The 25,069-nt window shown below is 34.4% G+C and overlaps 3 protein-coding genes and 1 long non-coding RNA gene across 4 annotated transcripts; 3 read left to right on the top strand and 1 right to left on the bottom strand.

Moving 5' to 3' along the window:
• Positions 1-1,371: 1,371 nt before the first annotated feature.
• LOC123310562 lies at positions 1,372-11,887 on the top strand. The gene is made up of 2 exons (XM_044894080.1): positions 1,372-1,399; positions 11,081-11,887. The coding sequence occupies exon 2, from the start codon at positions 11,092-11,094 to the stop codon at positions 11,671-11,673; it is 582 nt and encodes a 193-aa protein (XP_044750015.1). The 5' UTR covers positions 1,372-1,399; positions 11,081-11,091; the 3' UTR covers positions 11,674-11,887.
• LOC123310566 lies at positions 3,145-4,633 on the top strand. Its single transcript, XR_006537376.1, has 2 exons — positions 3,145-3,620; positions 3,679-4,633. It is a non-coding gene; the product is annotated as an uncharacterized LOC123310566 (long non-coding RNA).
• A 4,005-nt stretch (positions 11,888-15,892) lies between the features above and the next one.
• Positions 15,893-23,310, top strand: LOC123310561. Its single transcript, XM_044894079.1, has 2 exons — positions 15,893-16,047; positions 22,548-23,310. The coding sequence occupies exon 2, from the start codon at positions 22,559-22,561 to the stop codon at positions 23,144-23,146; it is 588 nt and encodes a 195-aa protein (XP_044750014.1). The 5' UTR covers positions 15,893-16,047; positions 22,548-22,558; the 3' UTR covers positions 23,147-23,310.
• LOC123310559 lies at positions 18,707-20,363 on the bottom strand. Its single transcript, XM_044894077.1, has 2 exons — positions 18,935-20,363; positions 18,707-18,787 (listed from the first exon to the last, which is right to left on the bottom strand). Exon 1 carries the CDS (start codon positions 20,282-20,284, stop codon positions 19,190-19,192), a length of 1,095 nt encoding a protein of 364 aa, XP_044750012.1. The 5' UTR covers positions 20,285-20,363; the 3' UTR covers positions 18,707-18,787; positions 18,935-19,189.
• Positions 23,311-25,069: the final 1,759 nt, after the last annotated feature.

Consider the following 25,069-nt stretch of genomic DNA (forward strand, 5'->3'; position numbering starts at 1 on the left):
CCCATTTCGAAGATCCACTGAAAAAACTCCTTGAAGTGACTGGATCAGAAAGTGTTTCAAATGAAAATTTCTAAGTCTTCAGAAGGACCTCGAGCGCAGGCATCGGAGTTTGATTTCGAGATCATTTCCTGGTCAAGTAGATTTCTCGAATAGGAAATATACAATTTTCTTCTGGTAACCCTTCTCTGTCACGACTCCAGCGAATTTATGTTTGATGCTAAGGTAGGGCTTCAGACATGACCAGCTAATACCACAAAGGGTCGAACTAGCAGCAGTACTGCAACCCCTGAATGATTTCCGGAATATATAAAGCCGAGAGACTCTTGGGCCAATATTCTGGATATGGAAATACCCAAATCCAATTGTTCTTCTGTGGTAGATACCAATTTGTACTCCATTGAGGAAATATTATTTTCTGGGGTTATTTTCACCAATAAAGCACTGAACACCTTTGTGTGTTGATTCAGGCAGAAGGCAAGGCAGATGAGTGCGCAGCAACAATCTCCTGAGTGAATACGTATGTACATCTTACCCTTTCAAGAATCTTTAACCTCAGATTACAAAACTTCTTCACTGTATATTTCGGTACAAAATACTTTGAGCTAGAGGAAATTTCCAATTTTAAAAGTGGGTGGTGTGCGTGCCTTCAGCTCCTTATCGAAAATGGTAATTTATTCATTATTGCAAAGTATAAATAGACGCAACAGATTATATTTCCCTTTGTTTTCTGAGAATAACAGAACCCTCTAAAATGAAGACGGCAATTAAAAAAATTGTCTTTCCATTAATGCCAGCTAGTCATGAATCAGCGAAGGAATTCCCAGACAGGAAAACATATAAACACAAACTGTAGATTATTGTCCCTCATCAGTACAGTATAGTGGTACACATCTAAACCGGAGGAGGGTGTGGTGTCTTTAAGCTTTAGGCATAAAACGATAGAAGGTGAAATGTTCAGATATAGGCTTTTAGGAGGAAAGTAGGTAGTATGAGCATCATTAATTGGTATACTGCTACCGTGAAAATAATACAGACCAACGTTCGTACCTCTTTTGAAATAAGTAAAGTATAGTATAGTAGCCTACTTGAAAAAATCATAAATAATTGCCTACTACCACTACCAAATTCGTCATTATTTTTATGTTCTATCGCAACTTTTCGGAAGTAATAAAAGAGAGGGTAAAATGTGCGGCATTTTTGAAAAAGAAAAAACGATATTAAGGGTGGTACCATTTGAAATTGACACACTGTATAAATAAAGTTGGTCCTATCTAGAAATCCTTTGATCCGAGACGAAATGTGAATGTTGTAGCGATAAAATAAATTTAGCAAATATATGATTATAAAGAATCATTCATTATAAGTCATCATTCGAGTAGTTTGTGGTCGAGAGTACTCGGTAAGGTCACACTAAATCATATTTCTTCATTCTTATTTTCTAACGTTATTACATTATTGTCATAACACACAAACGGCGCGGCACCATGACCATTCAAAGATAAATATGACACATCTAAATTAGATATCGATTGAAATTCAGTCTAAAAAAAATTGAATAATTGATTTGCTCCTGTGTAAATTCTTGCACTAATTTGTCAGGAGCAAATCAGAAAAATTGTTGCTTGACTATAAACGAAATATAGAACTTTAAAATGCTAACTTCCTAACGTTTCGGAGTCTATATTAGACTCCTTCATCAGACTAATTCTCCTGAATTGTAGTTTCTCAACTAACAATAATTTGTCAATTCACGGAAACATTGATTCATTCAATTTTGAGATTACCGGATGTCAGTTCCTTCCTCAGTAAATCAATCCAAATACGATCTATTCCTATGGAACAATTGGCTAAATTATTATTTTGATCCAACAAAATACACGTGAAATCTTCAATTTTGCGTTTATAATGATCCGGTTCTGTCATTTAAATTTTAGTGTTGTTTTAATCCATCATGTGGACTGATCTGCCATCTGCAATCTATTAATTTCTCTATACTATATTATCCCTGAGAAATTTTTTAATGAAGTCAATTTCATTTTTTCTAATTTCAGGTGTAGACAAAAGCACTATCATAAAGTGATTTAATAACTCCCATTTTGACACTCGCTTGATGATTGGAATAAAAATTCAAATATCTATTAGTGTGTGTCTTTTTTCGGAATTCGATCGCAGGAGCAAATAAATTATTTCAATTTTTTAATTGATTTTGTTTCAGAGACTGGGAGTGGAAACCCTAAAGAGTTTCAGAAGATACATCTGAATTATTACGCAATGTTATCGCTTTTTCAGGTGTTTAGTTCATGCAGTATCAATCGATTTTATTGTTTCGTTCCTCTCCTCTAAAGATATATGTTGGACTAAATTCTAAATGCATTACAACATTACAGGGAAACACAGATGTAATGGAGACATGGGGGATGTTTGGCTACTGATGGTCTCGAACGTTTGAGTTTGACTTATTGCTTATTGATGAATAATTCGTATGCAAATTGAATTCTGTCGATCCGTCTGTAAACACTTCAAGATCACTTTACCCTCTAGATGAATACTATGGTTTGCAAATTTTTATTGAGTCCTTGAAGTAGTTACAGGGTCTGACAATTTGAAAACTTGCCAGGCCAATTATGTCTCGACAAGGATGTTTTCAGAGAAAATACAGGTCAATTTTTATTCGGAGCGGGACATGTTTCTAGCAGAATTGTAAGCCAAAATCTCCTCAATCTTAAGTGTAAAGGTTATCACCCCTGAATTCTTGATAGGGAATAGAGGGTGAGCTATATCTCAATAAGAAGACAATGGTATTATTTAGAGCAACATATTGTCCTGCAATTGAGGTTTAGCCCAATTCGACGGTCTGATAAAATCATGTTATGAACTGCATCGATATTTTCTGGGACTGACGCAGAAATTGGCCTTCCCGATTGGTCATCATCTTCAATGGAATATTTACCTGTTTTGAAGCTTGCAGTCCAATTTTTCACGGTCGCATAGGAAGGACATTGATCACCAAGGGTATTAAGCATATCTTCATTAACCTGCTTACCTCTTAACCCTTTTAAATACAGGTACTTGATGATGGCTCCAATTTTTCGATTTTCGCAATTTCGGTGGACACTTTCTTTCTTTTAATTCATTGCGTTACTCTGGTTTACTCTTTTGACCTCAAACTTCACACTGACACATCTAATGAGTTATTGTTCGTTGCCATGGTAACGCAATATTTTTTTTATGCATGGAACTGGTCTAGGCTAACTAGATATCAATACATTCCCGTATATTAGTTTGTTGCAATCTTACAGCATTTACTTCGATTTTTTTTTATCCTTTATTTTCAGATTATTCCTTCATGATGAGAATTCTGTGGATTTTGGTTTTACTAGCCAGCGCCAAACCCGAATATTTAACTGCATTCCTAGATGAACTGAATTCTAGCAACAACTCTTGTGATTTCACTATAAAAGGAAGGAATTATGGAATTGTTGGAATGCTGCCTTGTAATTTATTGTACACAGCTTTTCAACGCAGAACTAGAGTTAGTCTTGAAATACGTGGAAAACGCATCAGTGTTGGCTTTTCAGATGACAATCACTTAGCTCGTTGGCGTTCGAATAAAATGGAGAGTGAGTCCTTCCAATATCAAATGGTAGGAATAGTTAGAAATGTTTTTATTGATTATAGATATTATGAACAATGTTTCATTGCGGTCGACACTGGAAACAAAAATATAAGAAACAATAATGAGTATCATATAACTACAGATCTAAATATATGTAACACGGCCATGTTGGCATTTTATGCCAATCAGACCATTGAAATGATAGGTTTCGTAGATCTGAGGACGAATAATTCCAATGGCATCATTGATTTCAAGTATTTTTCCGGTTGTGAAAAACTATAACCTGTGATTGCTGGTATAGGATGGTGAATATGATGGAGATAATAACCTACTAGACGTAAGAGCAAATTATTAACATTATTTTATTATTGAAACAAAAATTGTATGCTAATATTCATTCTGCGTTACATACAATATGAACGAATTGTGTCGTAGAAATGGGTCGTATATGGATATACAAGAAGAGTATTCTGCTATAACCGTAATACTGTCTTCGTCAGTTGCTATAAAATGGTACAAGTTCATTCCAATAAAATGAAGTAAAAGTATTTACTTCTTCTTTATGAATATGATCCAATATGTGCTATGGTTTTTGTATATATTGTGATATGCTCAATAAATTTGATAATTGTATCTAATGTGTATAATACCTACACATTCGTAGTTCTTGGAATATGATTAATTTTGATTACTATATACTCGAAATTTGATATGGAAATTCTGAATTCTGAGTACAATATAAAAGTAGAGAGGGAACAGGATTTTTTAGCATAATTTTTCATGAATTTTAGAAATCAACACTCAGTGTTTCTATTTATTATATCAATGCAAAGCATAACAATAGTTCAATGATAATAATAAATATTAGTATTTTCATTGAGTATAAACCCAATGTTGAATGCTCAAAGGTATATAATGAGGTGCATCGATTGAAAATTTCAAATTTGTTCTCAGAATCGCCCTGGTGATACATATATGTCCAAGATGTACTGAATGACCAATATATTTTACAATTCACGATGTGTTTCGAACTTGTACGATCCTGAGTGGAAAAAAAGTAGGAGAACAGGAATAAATAGGCTGCCTTATGAAAGAGGCATTATTATTATTATTTGAACCGGGGTCGTTGTGACTCGATTAGCCTTTGGGGAACTGTCACCATGTAGATCTTTTGTTCTCTACCCTACTCATTCATAGGCAAGGAGGTCGTCAATGGTGTTGTTAAAAATGACAACATCCTTAGGGGCCTTAGCCGAGTATCCAGGACAGGTTTCTCCATATGAGTGGTTCTTGGGTCCGCCAGCTCTAAACCCTTGCATACCATGTGTTCAGCTGTTTCTGCTCCTGATCCACAGAGCCTAAAAAATCTTATCTGCTGGCTTTCCCATACGGTACAAATGATATTTGTACCGACAGTGCCCTGTCAGCAGTCCCATCATCACCCGAAGCTCAGCTCATGACAGCTTCCGCAGTTTTGTGGTGTAGATCGGTGAAATCATCACGAATTTCTTTGACTGAGTAAGCCAGGAGTGTTTCTCAAGGGGTTTAATCTGTTGTTCAACTCCCCTTGTTGGACCGCTGCCTTGTATTGGTACTTTACAAGCCCACAGGAAGATTCAGGTCCAACAGCTATTAACCTTGATGCTCTTTTTGCAAGTTCATCGACTTTCTCGTTTCCTTCAACACCACAGTGCCCTGGTTCACATAGTAGAGTCACTTTGTTGTCTCTGGCCAGTTGCTTTATGGTATTACAGCACTCCCAAGTCAGCAGATATCTATTGCAGTGTGATTCAGCATGGCTTGGCTGTCCATTATGATATACATATGCGCACCTTTGAGGTTCATTTTGAGACACTCCTGAGCACATACGTAAACAGCCAGTGTCTCGGTCTGTGAAATAGAGGATTCACTTCCCAGGGCTTTAGAGATCCTCAGTTTAGATCCATATGTGCCAATGCCGGTGCTCCTTTCTGATTTTGGTCCATTAGTAAACCACGTGGATGACTTTTTATCCAAACGATTTATATATTTATGAAAGAGGCATACTCAAGTTTAGTTGAAACTTGAACTGTTGAACAAGTAAAAAGTGTTCCGGAATTTTCAAAATGTCTTTAGTTGCGAACAAATGACATCTGACCATCAGACAGAACTCCCAAATTCTTAACAACTTTCAATCTTAACAGCTTGAAATTTCCCAAAGAATAATCAAACAAAACTTTTCGAATAAAAAAAACGACATTGCTCTTGGAAGGATTCAATATCCCTCCATTTCAATAATTCTTCTATCGCACTTTGTAATTTGTAACAGTCTTGCACACAAATCACTCTCAGAAACGGTTTAAAATCATCCGTGTATAGCAGCCCCATCACGTCGACAGCACAAATTAAATCATCAATAAACAACAGAAATGAAAATGGCCCAAGATTAGAGCGCTGGGGTACACCAGATCCAGACAACTACTCAGACGAACGAACCCCGTCAACAATAACAGGTAGGATTTAAGGGGACCTGATAATGATGAATTCAATTGAGCCCATAAATGGAAACTGAAGTAAAGCTAATAAGTCCATGTATTCAATCATTTTTACGATCTATAGGAGGAAATTGATGTAAGTTAAGAGAGTTACAAAATTCAAGAATTCTGAGGCCACTGTTTTTTACTAAAAAATACTTTTCTTTCTGTTTTCCTGTTTCATTTTGAGTCATGAAATATGGAAAATTTCGGCTCCTGAAAATTACTGCTCATTCACCACATGGAAATCCTCTTTTCATGACATTAGCAGGAAAATCATAATATTCTGTTTTTAGTCTTACAATTTTTCGGTTTTCCTTTTGCATTTGTATACGGCTTCACCCTGGAATCTATGTAATCCAGATTGAAATATATGATGATTTTTTCTGGGAGATGCGTGTGTCGAAAGTTGACCTTCGAACATTTCTCAAAAAGATGGGGTCAGTTTAGAAATCGTCAAGACTCAAAGGTTTCAACGATCTCGATGAAAGGACCCCGCACACTTACATAGGAAAAGCGGGTCCAGTGAATTTTCCCCATTTTCACATATTATATTTATATCAACAATAAGAACAATATATCAGATTTTCACGAAGGTCTTACATCCGTTTTGTTCTATAGGGCGTTCCAAAATTGCAGCTACGGAAAAATGAATCTTTAAATTTTGATGATAATTCTTCTAATTTTCAGAATTTCATCATGATGCCTTGGGTTCTGAATAACAAGATATCACACATATCCAAACACCGCCCACCACGTTAAGAGTTTCGTTATACAGACTGTTTCATAAAGCTGTATAAGTAATTGAATATAACTTTGTTAGTGACTTTGGGACCACCCTGAGTTTTTCAAAATATGATACCATGATGTATGTCCACCTCTGTAGGAAGTTTCATTAATGTACAAAGAACAGTTGCAAAATTATTCAGGTTTATATTCGGATTTCATACAATTTTTCTTCAAAACTTATCTGTAGTTGAGATTGCTGTCAAGAAATATAGGTTTCCATTCATTATAATTGTTATGATAGGTATTGACGGTCGGTCTAAAGGTATTTTTATTCAGGAATGTACAGGATGGACATTATTCGGTGTCACTAATCTCCTCATTTCGCTATCTCAAAATCTGTTTATATAGAAAAACAGTATTATCATTCCAGGTTGTTTTATCTTTGAGCACTCTAAGGATGCATGTTTTTTTAAATATTATACCATAGAAGTATGTCGACCTTTGTGAAAAATTTCACTCGTGTATAAATACTTAAAAGTATTTCAGGTTTTAGTTCAATATACACCATTACTTGAAATAATAATTATCACCAATTTACATAAAAATATAATTCGAATACGCTTCAAAACAGCCAGATTCCTTTTATCGACATCATCTTCTCTACCTATTCTTCTGAGGTTATTTAATTGAAACTCATGATCACATAGGAAACATGCATATCTATTTCGCGCATTCATTGCTGTCTTTTCATATTAACTTTCTATAACTCTATACCAATAATTGTCGCAACGATTAAAAAAAAATAACTGAAAACTACTTAACAGAAGGAAAGCTATCCTTCTCACACAAAACGTCATTTTGAAAGGTCACAGAGTAGCCTACAGAATTCATATAAAATCAAATAATTGACAATAATCTAAACTATAGATAAGTTTTAAAGTAAAATTGTTGAAATCTGAATTTAAACATCATGGTATCAACCTGGAATGATAATACTGTTTTTCTATAAAAACAGATTTTGAGATAGCGAAATCAGGAGATTAGTGACACCGAATAATGTCCATCCTGTACATTCCTGAATAAAAATACCTTAAGACCGACCGTCAATACCTATCATAACAATTATAATGAATGAAAACCTATATTTCTTGACAGCAATCTCAACTACAGATAAGTTTTGAAGAAAAATTGTATGAAATCCGAATATAAACCTAAATAATTTTGCAACTGTTCTTTGTACATTAATGAAACTTCCTACAGAGGTGGACATACATCATGGTATCATATTTTGAAAAACTCAGGGTGGTCCCAAAGTCACTAACAAAGTTACATTCAATTACTTATACAGCTTTATGAAACAGTCTGTATAACGAAACTTAACGTGGTGGGCGGTGTTTGGATATCTGTGATATCTTGTTATTCAGAACCCAAGGTATCATGATGAAATTTTGAAAATTAGAAGAATTATCATCAAAATTTAAAGATTCATTTTTCCGTAGCTGCAATTTTGGAACGCCCTATAGAACAAACCGTATGTAAGACCTCCGTGAAAATCTAATATATTGTTCTTAAGGTTGATATAAATAAAATATGTAAAAATGAGGAAAATTCACTGGACCCGCTTTTCCTAAGTGAGTGTGCGGGGTCCTTTGTCAGTAGACGAGTTGCTCAGTTAGAATATGTATCACATTTCGCTCCACGCTGATCTTTTCTCGGCGATACGTATGTCGGAATTTAACCTTCCAAAAATTCCAACGAAAATTGAATCACTCAAAAATTCGTCAAGTCCGAGAGACTGTACTGAGGTCGATGAAATTCCGCGATTTATTACTACAATAGTTGCTCTTCTGGAATATGTTTCAAATTTTGCTGAACGATGATTTTTTCTGGGAGATAAGTGTGTCGAAAATTGTCCTTCGAAAAATTCCCAAAAATATGGTATTATTTGAAAATTCGACAACACCGTAGGGTTGCACATAGATAGATGAAATTCTTAGATTTATTACTAGAAGAGTTGCTCTGTTAGAGTAAATATCACATTTCCATCTACTGTTACTTTTATTGAGAGATAAACGACTCGAAAGCTGACCTTCGAAAAATCCTGAAAAATATGGGTTCAGTTAAAAATTCTTCAAGATCGAACCGTTCCACCGAGAAGGTTGAAATTCTCAGATTTATTACTAGAAGAGTTGCTCCTTCAGAATATGTATCACATTTCCATCTACGGTAACTATCATTGAGAGATAAACGACGAAGTCTGGCCTTCGAAAAATCCTGAAAAATATGGGTTCAGCTAAAAATTCTTCAAGACCGAACGGTTGCGATGAGATGAATGAAATTTCCAGAATTATTACTAGAAGAGCTGCTCTTTCAGAATATGTATCACATTTTCATCTACGGTTACTTTCATTGAGAGATAAACGACTCGAAAGCCGACCTTCGAAAAATCCTGAAAAATATGGGTTCAGCTAAAAATTCTTCAAGACCGAACGGTTGCGCCGAGATGGATGAAATTCTCAGATTGATTACTAAAAAAGTTTCTCTTTCAGAATTAAAACAGGAAATTCTAGAAGAGGTAGAAATCTTTAAATACCTTAAGAGCACAGAATACAGGACACTAAATGCGATGTTGATCAACAACGTGAAAAACACATATAAAATCTTATAGTTTATATACGGACGCCACTGTATCGTCGGGAAAAATTGAACACCTGAGTTAACCTCGAACGTCGTTCTCAAATTTATTACTAAAAGAGTTGCTGTTTCAGAATGTGTATCACATTTCCATCTACGGTTCCTCCTATTGAGAGATAAACTACTCGAAAGCTGACCTTCGAAAAATCCTGACAAAGATGGGTTCAGTTAAAAATTCTTCAAGACCGAAACGTTGCGCCGAGATTAATGAAATTCTCAGGTTTATTACTAGAAAAGTTGCTCTTTCAGAATATGTATCACATTACCATATACGGTTACTCTTATCGAGAGATAAACGAGTCGAAAGCTGACCTTCGAAAAATCATGAAAAAGCTGGGTTCAGTTAAAAATTCGTCAAGACCGAGAGGTTGCACCTCGGTCCATGAAATTCCGAGATCTATTATAAGAAGAGTTGCACTTATAGGATATGTTCCACATTTTCCCAATGATTCACGATGATTATCTATGCATGGACCTAACTAGAAATCCTTTGATCCGAGGCCAAATGTCAATGTTGTAGCTATAATAAATTGCACAAATAGATTTATGTAAATAATCATTCATTATAAGTCATCATTCGGGTAGTTTGTGGTTGAGAGTACTCGGTAAGTTCAGACTAAATATTATTTCTTCATTCTTATTCTGTTACGGTATTGCATTATTGTCATAAACCACTAACAGCTCGGCCCCACGACCATTCAAAAATTACTATGAAATATCTAAATTATTTAGCAAGTGATGGCTTTTGAGTGTGTTTAGTTTATTCAGAAATGATCAATTTTATTGTTTCGGTTCTCTCCTCTAAAGATATAAGTTGGACTAAATTCTAAATGCACGATTACTTAATAGGGAAACATAGATGTAATGGAGACATGGAGGATGTTTGACTACTGATGGTCTCGAACGTTTGGGTTTGACTTATTGATGAATAATTTGTATTCAAATTGAATTCTGTCGGTCCGTCCATCAACACTTCAACTTCCTGAGAAAGCTCTAGGAACTTTTCAGGAAAGATTGAGCTTTAGAACTCAGACGATGAATTCGCAGCATTTTATTTTTTTTTACTAATGTGCGTCAGAGTATATTTATTTTATGTTTGAAGAAAGTCAAGTAGCTAATGGTGCTCAATTTGAACATTTAAATTCACAGAATGATGAATATATCAAGTACCTACATTTGCTTTTGTAACATGCTCAACAAAAAATGGACGAGCCATACTGGCACTAAAAGTTAGAATTGCTTTTAAAAAAACTCAACTACCCTCCCCCTCTTAATTGTACTTACACGAAAACATGAACAGTGGTGTATTTCAAAATAAAATTGACCTCTTCGAGTATCTGTTCACAAGAGACTAAATTCATTCTGATTTATAATCGAGTTAAAAATTACTAATGGATGAACAACAAATTGGGCGACTAATGTATTTTCGTCAAATATACTTAGATAATCATCATTCATGTTGAATTTTATATTAGTTTGTTGCAATCCTACTTCATTTAGTTCGAATTTTTTCATCCCTTTTTTTCAGATTATTCCTTTATGATGAGAGTCCTGTGGATTCTGGTTTTACTAACCGGTGTCAACGCCAAAACCGAATATTTTACTGCATTCCTAGATAAACTGAATTCAAGCAACAACTCTTGTGATTTCACTATAAAAGGAAAGAAATATGAAATTATTGGGATGCTGCCTTGTAATCTATTGTACACAGCCTTTCATCGCCCAACTCGAGTTAGTCTGGAAATAACTGATGGAAAACACATCAGTGTTGGCTTTTCGGATGACAATCACTTAGCTCGTTGGCGTTGGTGGATATATGAAAATGTGTCCTTCGGTTATCAAATGGTAGGAATAGTTAGAAATGTTTATATTAATTTTGGAAATTATGAACGATGTTTCATAGCAGTCGACACCGGAAACGAATATATAAGAAACAATAATGAGTATCACACTACTAAAAATCCAAATATATGTAACACGGCCATGTTGGCATTTTATGCCAATCAGACAATTATAATGATAGGTGCCGTAGATCTGAATAGAGGTAATTCCAATACTATCATTGATTTCAAGTATAGTTACTATTGTGAACAACTACAACCTGCGATTAAAATAGAATAGAATGTCTTTATATTCCATCGGCCAAAATTTAGGTATAGAAAAAGTAAAAAACGAATTATTTAGGATAACATGTACCTATATAGTCCTTCAGATCAAAGCCTTGTTGCAAAAAATTCTTCCAAGCTCTATATATATATATGTAAGGGTAAATATGTTGGAAATAATCAACAATCAATAATAAACAAATTATTAATAGAAAATTGAGAAAAAATTGTATGCTTAATTCATTCTGCGTTACCTACAATATGAACAAATTTCGTCATAGATAATGTGTATTGATTTTATGAGATCTTGTTACGTGCAATCAATATTAAAATATTTTCTGATTGCAGCTATCCTATCATTGCACTTATCTCACTTTACATTACTGAGGAAAAATTACAAAAACCGATTATCCCCTAATATAGGAGCAGATAAATTAGTTACAGCACAAGCTACAGTCCAAATCTACCCAATATGGGTTATAACATTTTAAAGTAATTTATCACCAGTCGTGAATTTCACAGTAACACTTGATTTATATTGAGGCATTTAAGTCTCCGAATAAATATTTCAGTGGAATCTAAAATAATACAACCATTCCTAGAATTTTTAAAGCAGTATGCCATATTTGCTCTGTTTTCATCACAAGAAGAAAAATATATAGTAGGTTCAAATACACTACTAAGAATTTGTACCATCTCAATAAAACACAGTTTGCACATTTCATTAGAAATATTGAATAATATTCCAAGACAGACATAATTCATATCCAATTTCATTTTGATGAAATTTATTATAATTCTTTCACTTGTAGTCAATCTTTTACTTCTTTCATCTTTGTGTACTTCAATAACGAGATTAACGATATAAACCAGATTTCTAAAGTTGTTGAGCCCTGTGAAGGATTTAAATGAAACAATTGTTTTGAGAAATTTACATGAGGTGAACACTTTTGGCACATCCAGCTGTTTTACTGCATCTCGAGAAGATCCCAATGTATTTGGGGATTTATTTAAGATGGTTCAGAAATTGTCTCATCCACTTCTGCATGAGTCCTAGTAAGATCTGATAAAGCGTGAGCTGCCACTACATCTTTAGCAGAATGGGTGGTTTGATTAGAGGAAGTGGTCCGAATATGACCAATGCACTTATTATGGGCCCCCAAGATATTTCTTCCAGTGAATGAGGGACATTTATGAATTCCGTATAGAACATTCTTCTATTAGACCCTCAAACATTTCCGTGTACATGCGCGCAATCAATCAATCAAGACCGAACCGTTGCGCTGAAATGGATGGGGAAGTCTCCTCAATTTGGGTTATCACTGCATATGCAAGTTTAAACTAAATAAGTATGAGTTTCATTCATGATTTTTTCAAATTCACCGCGGAAACAAATCAAAATCATACTTTAAATATGGGGTTTTAAAATTTAAATCGCTTTGTGCAGAGTTTACGATTTGGCAACAGCGCATAGAAGACAATGAAAATAACAATGTCCGATCAGCTTGTTTATAAAATAATAGCTGTTGATCTACAGGCGCGTACTTATAGACGGAGAGCCAGAGCCAAAAAAAAGTCTCTGAATTTCTTAAGCCTGGTTGTTTCTCAGGTGATTACAATCATAATATACAATAAAATGCTGCGGTCAGTCAAGTGGGTGTTAGAACATGTGCCTCTGGTGCGCGGTTGAACGCGCACGCTTGTAGAAAAAGATATTTTTCTACAAGCGTGCGCGTTCAATCTTTTTCCCGCACGCATTCCAAGTTGCAAAGAGTCACTTTCCCAAAGAGTGCGGGAAAAACGCCTGCTATTTCTTTCCCGCACGCATTTGCGTGCGGGAATGGATTAGCAGGGGTTTTTCCCACACGCAAATATTATAGAGTAAATTAAATTCTATCATGTTTCTATGCACATAACGTCAACGATGAGTAACCCTTAGTAACGACATGCAGAATAACGTCTGTCATTATATATGAATTAATCAAATGAGATATGATATGTTGCGTAAAATGGATACATTTATATATTTCAAGCGCTTGTAGAAAAAATATTGTTCCTAACTCTTGCGGAAAGTGTCTTGCCCGCACTTGATAGGAAAATAACTATTCTATACCTGTATTTTCTTGTAGAAGTTGAATAAAGACATATTGTACAAGTTGTGGTCATTGGTCGCCTTTGAACCAATCAAAGTCATATTTCTCATCCACCAATTTCCACCCGTAGTCTGTAGGAGATAGCTCCGTTGGAATTTGACGGTCAGCATTAAGCTCGCTCTGCTGCATCAATTCCGATTGGCATGGTGGCATACTCGACCCATCTACATTCTTTATTTTAATTTTAAATGGATCATTTGTGGTGCTCAAACATTTATACGTCTGTGAAAATAAAACGAATCTTGCCTCGTCAATTGATTACATTTTTTTCAAGCCGTATAAATGGCAAACAAATTCTTGAACCTTATTGAACATGTTATTCTGGTTGCTTGCATCCACAAGTCCAAGGTCAGCGAATGTTTTTTGAAAATCTTCGCTTTGCTTCATTATCTGCAGAGGTTTTTTTTACCTCTCTTATAAAAAGCTGGGTTAAAATCACATCCAGTCAAAGTTTGCAGTCCAGGAAGAGCATTGCAAACTGAATTTTCCAATTCTTGATGCATTCTACGGACATTAATCATCCTTTGATGCTTTCCAGTCCTACGTCCAGTCCAGTCTACGCACATTAAAGCTGACTGACCAGCTATGTCCCGATCGGACGCTGACTGACTATCATAATTTTGATTTACATAACAAAATACAAAAGTTTATAAAGTTTCAGCCTTAATAAATTGATTTTATTATGTCGGTAATCACGACATGTTTGACCGCGCACCAGAGGCACATGTTCTAACATCCACTTGACTGACCGCAGCATTTTATTATATATTATGATTGTAATCACCTGAGAAAAAACCAGGCTTGATAAATTCAGAGACTTTTTTTGGCTCTGGCTCTTGGACTTTTACTGGCGAGCTTCAACTGCAACCGGCCATAAAAATCCCTTAAAATTTTACGACCTTCCTCGTTCATCACAGACTTCATAGACAGCCATCTTTGTCTATCTCATCAAGATAATGCATTTGTTGTCCTTTATTATCAAGGCATATTTCAGTCGATGTTGCCAACTTGTGCAATCCATATGGAACGCTTTAAACTTTAAATACCCATTTTTATTTTTCATTTTTAAGTGCTTAAAATATTTTTTTTTGGGTAACGGTTGAAATGGTTATTTCAAAATGCGACGTTTCAAAGATATTTCATAAAAAATACATCATTTTCGTCAGAAGGAGTATTCCCTATTCTCAACTTTATTACTAGAAGAGTTGCTCTTTCAGAATATGTTTCACATTTCTATCTACGGTTTCTTTTATTGAAAGATAAACGACTCGAAAGCTGACCTTCGAAAAAATCCTGAAACAGATTGGTTCGGTTGTAAATTTGTCAAGACCGAACCGTTGCGCTGAAATGGATGGAATTCTCAAATTTGTTACTAGAAGAGTTGCTCTTTCAGAATATGTATCACATTTTTTTCTACTGTTACTTTTATCGAGAGATAAACGTCTCGAAAGCTGACCTTCGAAAAATCTTGAAAAAGATGGATTCAGTTAAAAATTCGTCAAGATCGAACGGTTGCATGTAGATGGATGAAATTCTCAGATTCATTACTAGAAGAGTTGCTCTTTCAGAATATGTACCACATTTCTATCGCCATTTGGGATGAATGAATATACAATTAAAAACACTTTATTGCTATTAGGGGGCTCTGCCCAGAAAATGCACAACAAAATTCTCTTCCCCATATCTTCCATATTGTGCCTGGGCGAATGAAAAAAAAGGTGGACAATCATGGACAAACTATCCTGTAATTTTGGTTTTGAAAATTCGTATTTGAGGTTTCAGCTTTACACTTTCCGAAAGTTTCAATGTTTTCTATGGTTCTGTGGGTGGACAAAAAAACAAATTTGGTGGATAAAAGTGGACTTACGTTGGACAAACGATCTGTACCATCAAAAATAAGTTTTTGCGATTTGGAGGTGCTGCTCAGCAAATGAACCGAAAAAAGTTCTTTTCCGATATCTCTAGAACGTTACCTGGACAAATTAAAAAAAAAGGGTAGACAAACATGGACCTACGAAGGAAAAGCGACCCTGAAATTTTTGTTTCAAAATTCGCATTTGAAGGTGCCAGCTTCACATAGCTTATAAGAAGGCGTGTCGCTTGTTTGGAATTCCCAAATCCTTTGATCCGAGGCCAAATGTCAATGTTGTAGCGATAATAAATTGCACAAATAGATTTATGTGAATAATCATTCGTTATAAGTCATCATTCGGGTAGTTTGTGGTTGAGAGTACTCGGTAAGATCAGACTAAATAATATTCCTTCATTCTTATTTTGTATCGGTATTGCATTATTGTCATGACCCATCAACAGCACGGCCCCACGACCATTCAAAAATTAATATGACATATCTAAATTATTTAGCAATGTGATGGCTTTTGAATGTGTTTAGTTTATTCAGAATTAATCAATTTTATTGTTTCGTACTTCTTCTCTAAAGATATAAGTTGGACTAAATTCTAAATGCACGATAACATATTAGGGAAACATAGATGTAATGGAGACATGGGGGATGTTTGGCTACTGATGGTCTCGAACGTTTGGGTTCTACTTATTGATGAATAATTTGTATTCAAATTGAATTCTGTCGGTCCGTCCATAAACACTTCAACTTCCTGAGAAAGATCTAGGAACTTTTCAGGATAGATTGAGCTTTAGATCCCAGACGATGAATTCGCAGCATTTAATTTTTTTTCGCAATAGGAATTAGAAGAAATACGAGAATAGTTGCAATGACGTCGTGACGTTATAATATACTAGGCTGTTATAGAAGCATTCATTGCTCTTCATATGTATTGACAAGAGGTTCATTTAGGACTTTTTTATAATTCGCGGATTTTATAAAGACATGACTGTTTTTTATTTAATTTTCTTTCATCCGGTAAGAAGGGATCATCATGCGTATACGTATCAGGAAATAGTTGTTTTTCAGACATACTCTTACGATGAACTTATTCAGTATAACCTTCATCTATCTAAAAATGGTATTTTGAAATGGAAATATAAGTAGAGTTAAACACCACATCATTCACTTCCATGTCCGACAAGTATGAAGACGTTTCAAGCGCAAATCTAATAATTGGCAAAATCAGAAACTGAATCAAGACTGAAAAATTTCATGTTCAGCAAACTCATCATAAGTTTTCTAACAAATCATAAAAAAATTACTCTTTGAAAATTTTATCAAAGTATGACCAAATCCAATTATTAACTTTCTCTGCAATGGTCCACATACACCCGCTGGCATCGATTTTGGTATATATGTTACGGCTAAAGATAGGTGTGAACATAAACTTAAGATTAGCCGGCTAAACTTAGGTTTAGCTTCGGGTATTTGCTTATGTTGGTTTCTTCTATCTTTAGCCGGCTAAACTTAAGTGTAACCATATCCCATCGGCTAAAGGTATAGAGAGCTTGAGGGACGCAAATTTTCGGCAATTAAAAGAATGTAAAGAGATACTAATACGAGTATAATCGAACTGTCAATGCAATGCATTTTTTGTATGAATTTCACTTATTGTAATAGCAGAAAATCATTCTGTCAAGCAGTTGAGAAATTGGAGAATGAACATATATTTGTTTCAACTATGTCTCAACGAATTCTTATTGACGAATCTAAAAATCTAAACGCTTGATGACAAAATTCAAGACATGCTATTTTGAGTGTGAGGGAAAACTGTAGTGTTAGTGATTATTTTTCATCGTGTTATTATTCATAATTTGAGAGGAATTAAATGTGCAAAAGGAGAGAATGAAGACAAGAATGATGCCGCGAACTTCTTCATCAAAATACCAAAAGTCAAATTCTAGAAAAATATAAGTAGAAGTATCCAATCTTGTTTGTAGTTAACCCGACTATTTGGCTGATAAGCTTTACGATGAATGCACTTGTATCCCCCGGGATGATTCATCAAGGGTGGCGACAGGCCGTATTTTAGAACCCGTATGTTCGGGACTCGGGAAGAAAGTTTTAACAAAATCAGCTAGAGAAAGTGTTTTCAACTAATGTTCCTGTTCAAAGTTTTTTTTGTTCTTTTTTCATATTTCGTATTTCCTATTTCGTAATTTTTCCATGAACCCAATTATTGAATGGTAGAGAAAATATACTCGTGTTCAGAAAAAAAAATTTCCATGTCTAATATCTCATTTCCTTATTGTGGGGTCATATTATGGTTTTTCACAAATTAGGCTCGATTTGAAGAACATTAATCTCCTAAACAGATGAAAATAATTCGTTAAATGTTAAATTGAAAACACATGCATGGTCGTTATGGAATACAACCCCAATACATTCGATGCTCTTTTGCCTAATTGAATTCTAAAAATTTAAACAAAAAAGTGGCCTTGTGCGTTCGTCCTCTCCCATCCGAACACTCATATGACACATCACCTCTCCGCGTGTCCATCGAATACATTTTTAGCCGTTCAATTTTGGTTAATGTGCACATTAGCTAAAAGATGAAAAGACCTGACGCAGATGAATATTTTATCGAACTTTAGCCGATCCTCGAATATAAACCTAAGTTTAGCCGGCTAATCTTAAGTTTATGCTCACCTATCTTTAGCCGTAACATATAAAGCATGTTTAACGTTCAGCTTTATTCATTTCTCTGATTTCTGTAGTAGTTACCATTGCCATTACTGAAATAAATATGAATTAACATTCAGACTGTCTTAAAGAAATCGGTGCAAATGTGCACTGAAGAAAGTCAAGTAGCTAATGGTGCTCAATTTGAACATTTAAATTCACAGAATAAAGAATATATGAAGATCATTTGCTCTTGTAACATGCCAAATCATTCTCACAAAAGAAGGGCGAGCCATACTGGCATTAAAAGTTAAAATCGTTCAAAAAAACTCAACTACCATTCCCCTCTCAATTATACATGTTGATCATAAGGGTATTGTAATAAAACACACTATAATATAGTTATTCTATTGGCTATCGATTTCGGCGTTACGCCATCATCAGGCCAGCTGAAAAATAATTAATGTTGTTTTAGACATTCTACATATGACATGATCTCTTTAAAAGTTGTCTCTCAATAAACCAAATATACTAAAATATACAACGTTTTTTCTCAAAATATTATAATTTCTAGGTTAGGTTAGAGGTATGCTCACCGTCTCTGTAGTAAATTATTGTTTTTCTTAAACAGTGCATATATTGTTCTGAAATATGTTTTTCTTGATAAAGTCTAGAAATGAAAAAGTCCACAATCAAATCGAAATGAAATTTCTATGAAATATTTTTTCGTCGTTTATTTATTGCGTCGTGAAAACTCTAGAAGGAATTTCGGAGAAGGAAAGGGGATATGGGGGCGGGGGAAGGTAGTCGATGTGTCAGTGTGATGTGGAAGGCGGGAAGTTTGAACTGATCTATGCTGAATCTATAATTTTGAAAATGTTTACGTTCCCCTCGAAATCCGAGAGGTCGTTTAATAGATGTTGGTTATTTCTATTTCTGATAATTTCATGTTGTTCAAGCAATGTAAGTTTTCCAAAATTATTTCCCTTGTGCAATATCTCCAAATTGTCCAGTGTTGTCCCATGGTGTTGTTCTGTCAAATGGTTTCCCAACGCGGAGTTTGGTCGGTTCTTTTGATGTTCGGTGAATCTTTTTCTCATGGTTCGTGTCGTCATGCCAATATAGAAACAGGGGCAATCTGAGCATGTTATTTTGTATATGCCGCTAAGTTGGTCTTTTTCAATTTTTGGTTTGTTGTTGATCAGAAAGTTTTCTAAGGTTTTGTGTCGTTTGTTCACTACGCTGTAATTGTATTTATTCATCATTTGAATGAACTTTTTGTTGAATTTATGGTAGAAAGGAATGGAAACGAAGTGTCTTTGAACTGAATAGTGGGGGTATACTTTGTTAATAACATTTTTTCTTTTTATTGAAGTAAGAACATCATCTATGAATTCTCTAGGATATTCGTTATTCTCACCGATTTGATAAATGATCTTGAGCTCTTTCCTATAATTATCTTCTGAAAGTGGGATATTGAGGAGTCTGTTAAATAAAAACCTGAAAACTGTTCTTTTTATTGGGGGAGCATGGTACGAGTGAAAGGGTATTATTGTGTCTGTCTGTGTGGTTTTTCTGTAAATATCGTAGGAAAATGAGCAGTCTTCATTCAGTGTAATATTGAGATCTAGGAAGTTGATGGAGTTATTAATCGCTTTTTCAAGGGTAAACTTTATTTTGAATTTTGAATTTATGGTATCGAAGAAATTTTTAAGTTCCTCGTCAGTTCCTGCCCAAACGCAAAAAATGTCGTCTACATATCTTTTCCAAACAATGATTTTATTGCTATAGGGTAGGCTCATTATTTTTTCTTCAACATGGTTAACGTAAATATCAGCACATAAGCCGCTGGCTGGTGAACCCATTGAAAGGCCATCTTCCATGCAAAAGATGGTGTTATCGAACTCAAAAAAGTTTTGTTCAGTGGTTAGGCTGCAAAGGTTCATTATGTTATCTATATCTTCGTCTTGTAAATTATATTCATTGTTGGGGTCACGTTGTTTATTTATGTGTTCTCTAAGGAGAGAAAGGGATTCTGCTACAGGAAATTGAAAAAGACCAACTTAGCGGCATATACAAAATAACATGCTCAGATTGCCCCTGTTTCTATATTGGCATGACGACACGAACCATGAGAAAAAGATTCACCGAACATCAAAAGAACCGACCAAACTCCGCGTTGGGAAACCATTTGACAGAACAACACCATGGGACAACACTGGACAATTTGGAGATATTGCACAAGGGAAATAATTTTGGAAAACTTACATTGCTTGAACAACATGAAATTATCAGAAATAGAAATAACCAACATCTATTAAACGACCTCTCGGATTTCGAGGGGAACGTAAACATTTTCAAAATTATAGATTCAGCATAGATCAGTTCAAACTTCCCGCCTTCCACATAACACTGACACATCGACTACCTTCCCCCGCCCCCATATCCCCTTTCCTTCTCCGAAATTCCTTCTAGAGTTTTCACGACGCAATAAATAAACGACGAAAAAATATTTCATAGAAATTTCATTTCGATTTGATTGTGGACTTTTTCATTTCTAGACTTTATCAAGAAAAACATATTTCAGAACAATATATGCACTGTTTAAGAAAAACAATAATTTACTACAGAGACGGTGAGCATACCTCTAACCTAACCTAGAAATTATAATATTTTGAGAAAAAACGTTGTATATTTTAGTATATTTGGTTTATTGAGAGACAACTTTTAAAGAGATCATGTCATATGTAGAATGTCTAAAACAACATTAATTATTTTTCAGCTGGCCTGATGATGGCGTAACGCCGAAATCGATAGCCAATAGAATAACTATATTATAGTGTGTTTTATTACAATACCCTTATGATGAAATTGAACACACTCATGGAGAAATTCATCAATAAAGTATACATGTTGAATTTCATCTCAAAATAAAATTGACCTCTTCGAGCATCTGTTCACAAGAGAATAATTCTGTATGTTTATACAGACTGTATCACGGTGGATGGCCTGTATAGTGATCAATATTCTAATTCTTTTGAATAAGTAACAGATTCGGCGTCGTATTCGTCATATTCACATAACTCCGGATCAAACCATTATTGCTTCATCATCTTGGGGTTCTCCTATGACAGTATCAATACACAGGGTGGTCCAGATCATAACCAAGAAATTTTAACTACGTATTCTACATCAAAAATAAGCCCTAGTTTGTCACATAAATATATGTCGAGAAATGTTTCCTCTTCGAGATACGGTGTGTTGAAATTATAGAAAAAAAAATGTTTTTCATTTAACTTTCACACTGCTTGAAATATTTCTATGGAATTTGAGACATAGGTTTTGAGCGTCAAGGAGCACTTTTTGCATAATATCATTTCTTTTTTATTCTACCAGTGGCGTTCGTACTACAGCGAGACTAAATAATTTCAGATAAAAAAATAATATGCCACTGGTTTTTCCGACAATAAAAATACGTACTATTTAAATCCTTATTTAATTTGGAGCAAATTCGGTCTCTTGACTTTTGCTCTACGAAGCACCGTTTCCGGTTAAAAAATAAAACACATTCTCATGCATGAAGAAATCGCCAAAATTTGATATAGCAATAAAAAGCTTACTACGGTCTTATTATTATTATGTACCTACCATATCAAATTTTGGCGATTTCTTCATGCATGAGAATGTGTTTTATTTTTTTAACCGGAAACGGTGTCTCGTACAGCAAAAAGTCAAGAGACCGAATTTGCTCCAAATAAAATAAGGATTTGAATGGTAATTTTTATTGTCGGAAAAACCAGTGGCGTATCATTTTTTTTCTGAAAATATTCAGTCTCGCTTCAGTACGGACGCCACTGGTAGAATAGAAAAGAAATGATATTATGCAAAAAGTGCTCCTTGATGCTCAAAACCTATGTCTCAAATTTCATAAAAATATTTCAAGCAATGTGAAAGTTATCAATGACAAACGTTTTTTTTCTATAATTTCAACACCTCGTATCTCGGAGAGGAAACATTTCTCGACATATGTTCATATGACAAACTGGGGCTTATTTTTGATGTAGAATACGTGGTTGAAATTTCCTGGTTACGATCTAGACCACCCTGTATAATCATATTTCAAGTTGGATCACATATTTATTAGTTTGTTCGTTTGTTGCAAACTTACTAAACTAACTTGGAATTTTTTTCATCAATTTTTATTTGCAGATTATTCCTTCATGATGGGAGTCCTCTGGATTCTGTTTTTACTAGCCGGTGCCAACGCCAACACCGAATATCTGACTGCATTCCTAGATAACCTGAATTCTAACAACAACTCTTGTGATTTCACTATAAAAGGAAGAAAATATGAAATTGATGGAATGAAACCTTGTAATTTATTGTACACAGCTTTCCAACGCCCAACTAGAGTTAGTCTTGAGATAACTGATGGAAAACACATAAGTGTTGGCTTTTCGGATGACAATCACTTAGCTCGTTGGCGTTCGTGGATATTGGAAAGAGAGTCGTTCCATTATCAAATGGAAGGAATAGTTAGAAATGTTTTCATTGAATATAAAGATTATGAACTATGTTACATCGCAGTCGACACTGGAAACAAAAAAATAAGAAACAATAATGAGTATCAAATAACTAGAGATCCAAATGTATGTAACACGGCAATGTTGGCATTTTATGCCAATCAGACAATTAAAATGGTAGGTTCCGTAGAACTGAGGAGAAATATCCCCAATACTATCATTGATTTCAAGTATAGCCACTGTTCTGAACAACTACCGCCTGCGATTGCTAATAAAGAGTCGTAAATGAACGGATATAATCATCTACTACACCACTAGACGTAAGAACAAATTAGTAATTGAAATTCAAAACATGAATTGTATGCTCATGTTCGTTCTGCGTTATAATATAAACAAAATTTCGTCGTAGAAATATGTTTTGTATAATATATTATGATATGCCCAATCAATTTAATAATGTTTATAAAACCTAAAACTATCCTCATTCCATGGAAATAAAATACTATTAATTTTGATTTTGTATACTCAAAATGGGATATGGAAATTCTGAAATTTGACGCAATATAAAAGTAGGGAGGGTACAGGTTTTTTGAGCAAAACTTTTCATCAGATTCAGCTTTAAACACTCAGTGTTTTCATTGATTATATTAATGGTAATTTGTATTGATTTTATAAAAGATGTAATAAAATTATAAGGCAACAAAATACTTTTCATAATAATAAAATATTAATGCCTCCAATAGAATTTCAAATTTGTTCTCAGTATCATCCTGGAAATATTTCTGATACATATTTAATGTTCAAGATGTACTGAATGACCAATATATTTCATATAATTCACGATATGTTTCGAACTTGTACTACTTTAAAAGGAAAAAAAGTAGGAGAGCATTGCTGATAACGGAAAACCTTATCCAGTAAATGTGCTAAGTGCCATTATATTATCTTCTCATGAATCCCAATGTACCTAACCCTTTTTCCTCACAATGTTATATTTAGTACTACAGAAATCGTTCTTTCATAGTAAAAAGATTCAAAATCATTTGCTGCATAAGCATTCATTTTTTTTGCTTCGGTCGTGGAGATATATTCTCTGTTTTTGAGAAGACCATATTCCACATTCTTTGTGGCGAAACGCTTGCAGAATCTGAGTATCCCACTTCTGCCCATTCATAATTGTTCTCCTCATATTTTATGAATAAATTTTCAGTATTGATCAAGTATCAAATGATTCTTCCAATAATTATATAATATTTATATATGTGCATATTTTCGCATTTGATTTATATGTTTTGTTTTGGATTCAGAATAAAAACAAAAAATTATATAGATGAGCTAAAATCCGTCACTCAGCAATAACACTGGGTAGAATTCATGACTTGTTGTATTGGTGCTGAGTAGGCACCAGAAGTTATGGATGCTAATAAATAAATATCCAATTGAGATATTCATATGAAGAGTGAAAAAAAACTTTTTCGCTGAATTCACGCTGCATGAAAAACAGTGATGAATTATTCGAAAAACAAAAATGATTTCAAAAGAAAAGATTGAAACTAATTGGGTATACTAAATATTGGCATTAAAATTAGCCCAAAACTTGAAAATGTAAGTAAAAGACATGTGAATTACTCAAGAGTTATAACGGTGCTCGAAACATTTTCACGGAGCAAATTGAATTTCAGAATTTGTTCCACCAACTATTTACTATTTTCACGCGGCTCTCAGTTTGATTTTGGGATTTTGGGTGAGGTTAAAAAAGAATGACTCTGAAATTCGATTGCTCGTTATTATAAATAGATGATTAACGATTTATCTGTACATTACTAATCGCTAGAAAAGTATATGAGTTGATCATAAAATACAGGGTCCAACGAAAACTAAACAGCTCGATTTTTCGGCATTTATGAAAATGTGGAAAATTGCTCGGACCGTCTGGTTTGAGGGTTCTCCGCTTTTTACATCCTCGTAACTTCAAACCCCTAACGGGGATGAGCACAATTACTTTATTCTGAATACGGATGAGGGGTGTTGCGATAATTAATTTTGTAGATCTTATCGAGTACTATCTGACCCTAAAATTTCGCTTCAATATATAAAATATAAATATAATATAATATCGATAATAATGAAATAGCGAAAATAGTGAAATAGGCAATGTGGAATTTATCTCGAAATATTATTCGTATCCGACACATTTCAAAGTTATTT

This window comes from Coccinella septempunctata, chromosome 3, assembly GCF_907165205.1.
Source record: "Coccinella septempunctata chromosome 3, icCocSept1.1, whole genome shotgun sequence".
Classification (NCBI taxonomy): domain Eukaryota; kingdom Metazoa; phylum Arthropoda; class Insecta; order Coleoptera; family Coccinellidae; genus Coccinella; species Coccinella septempunctata.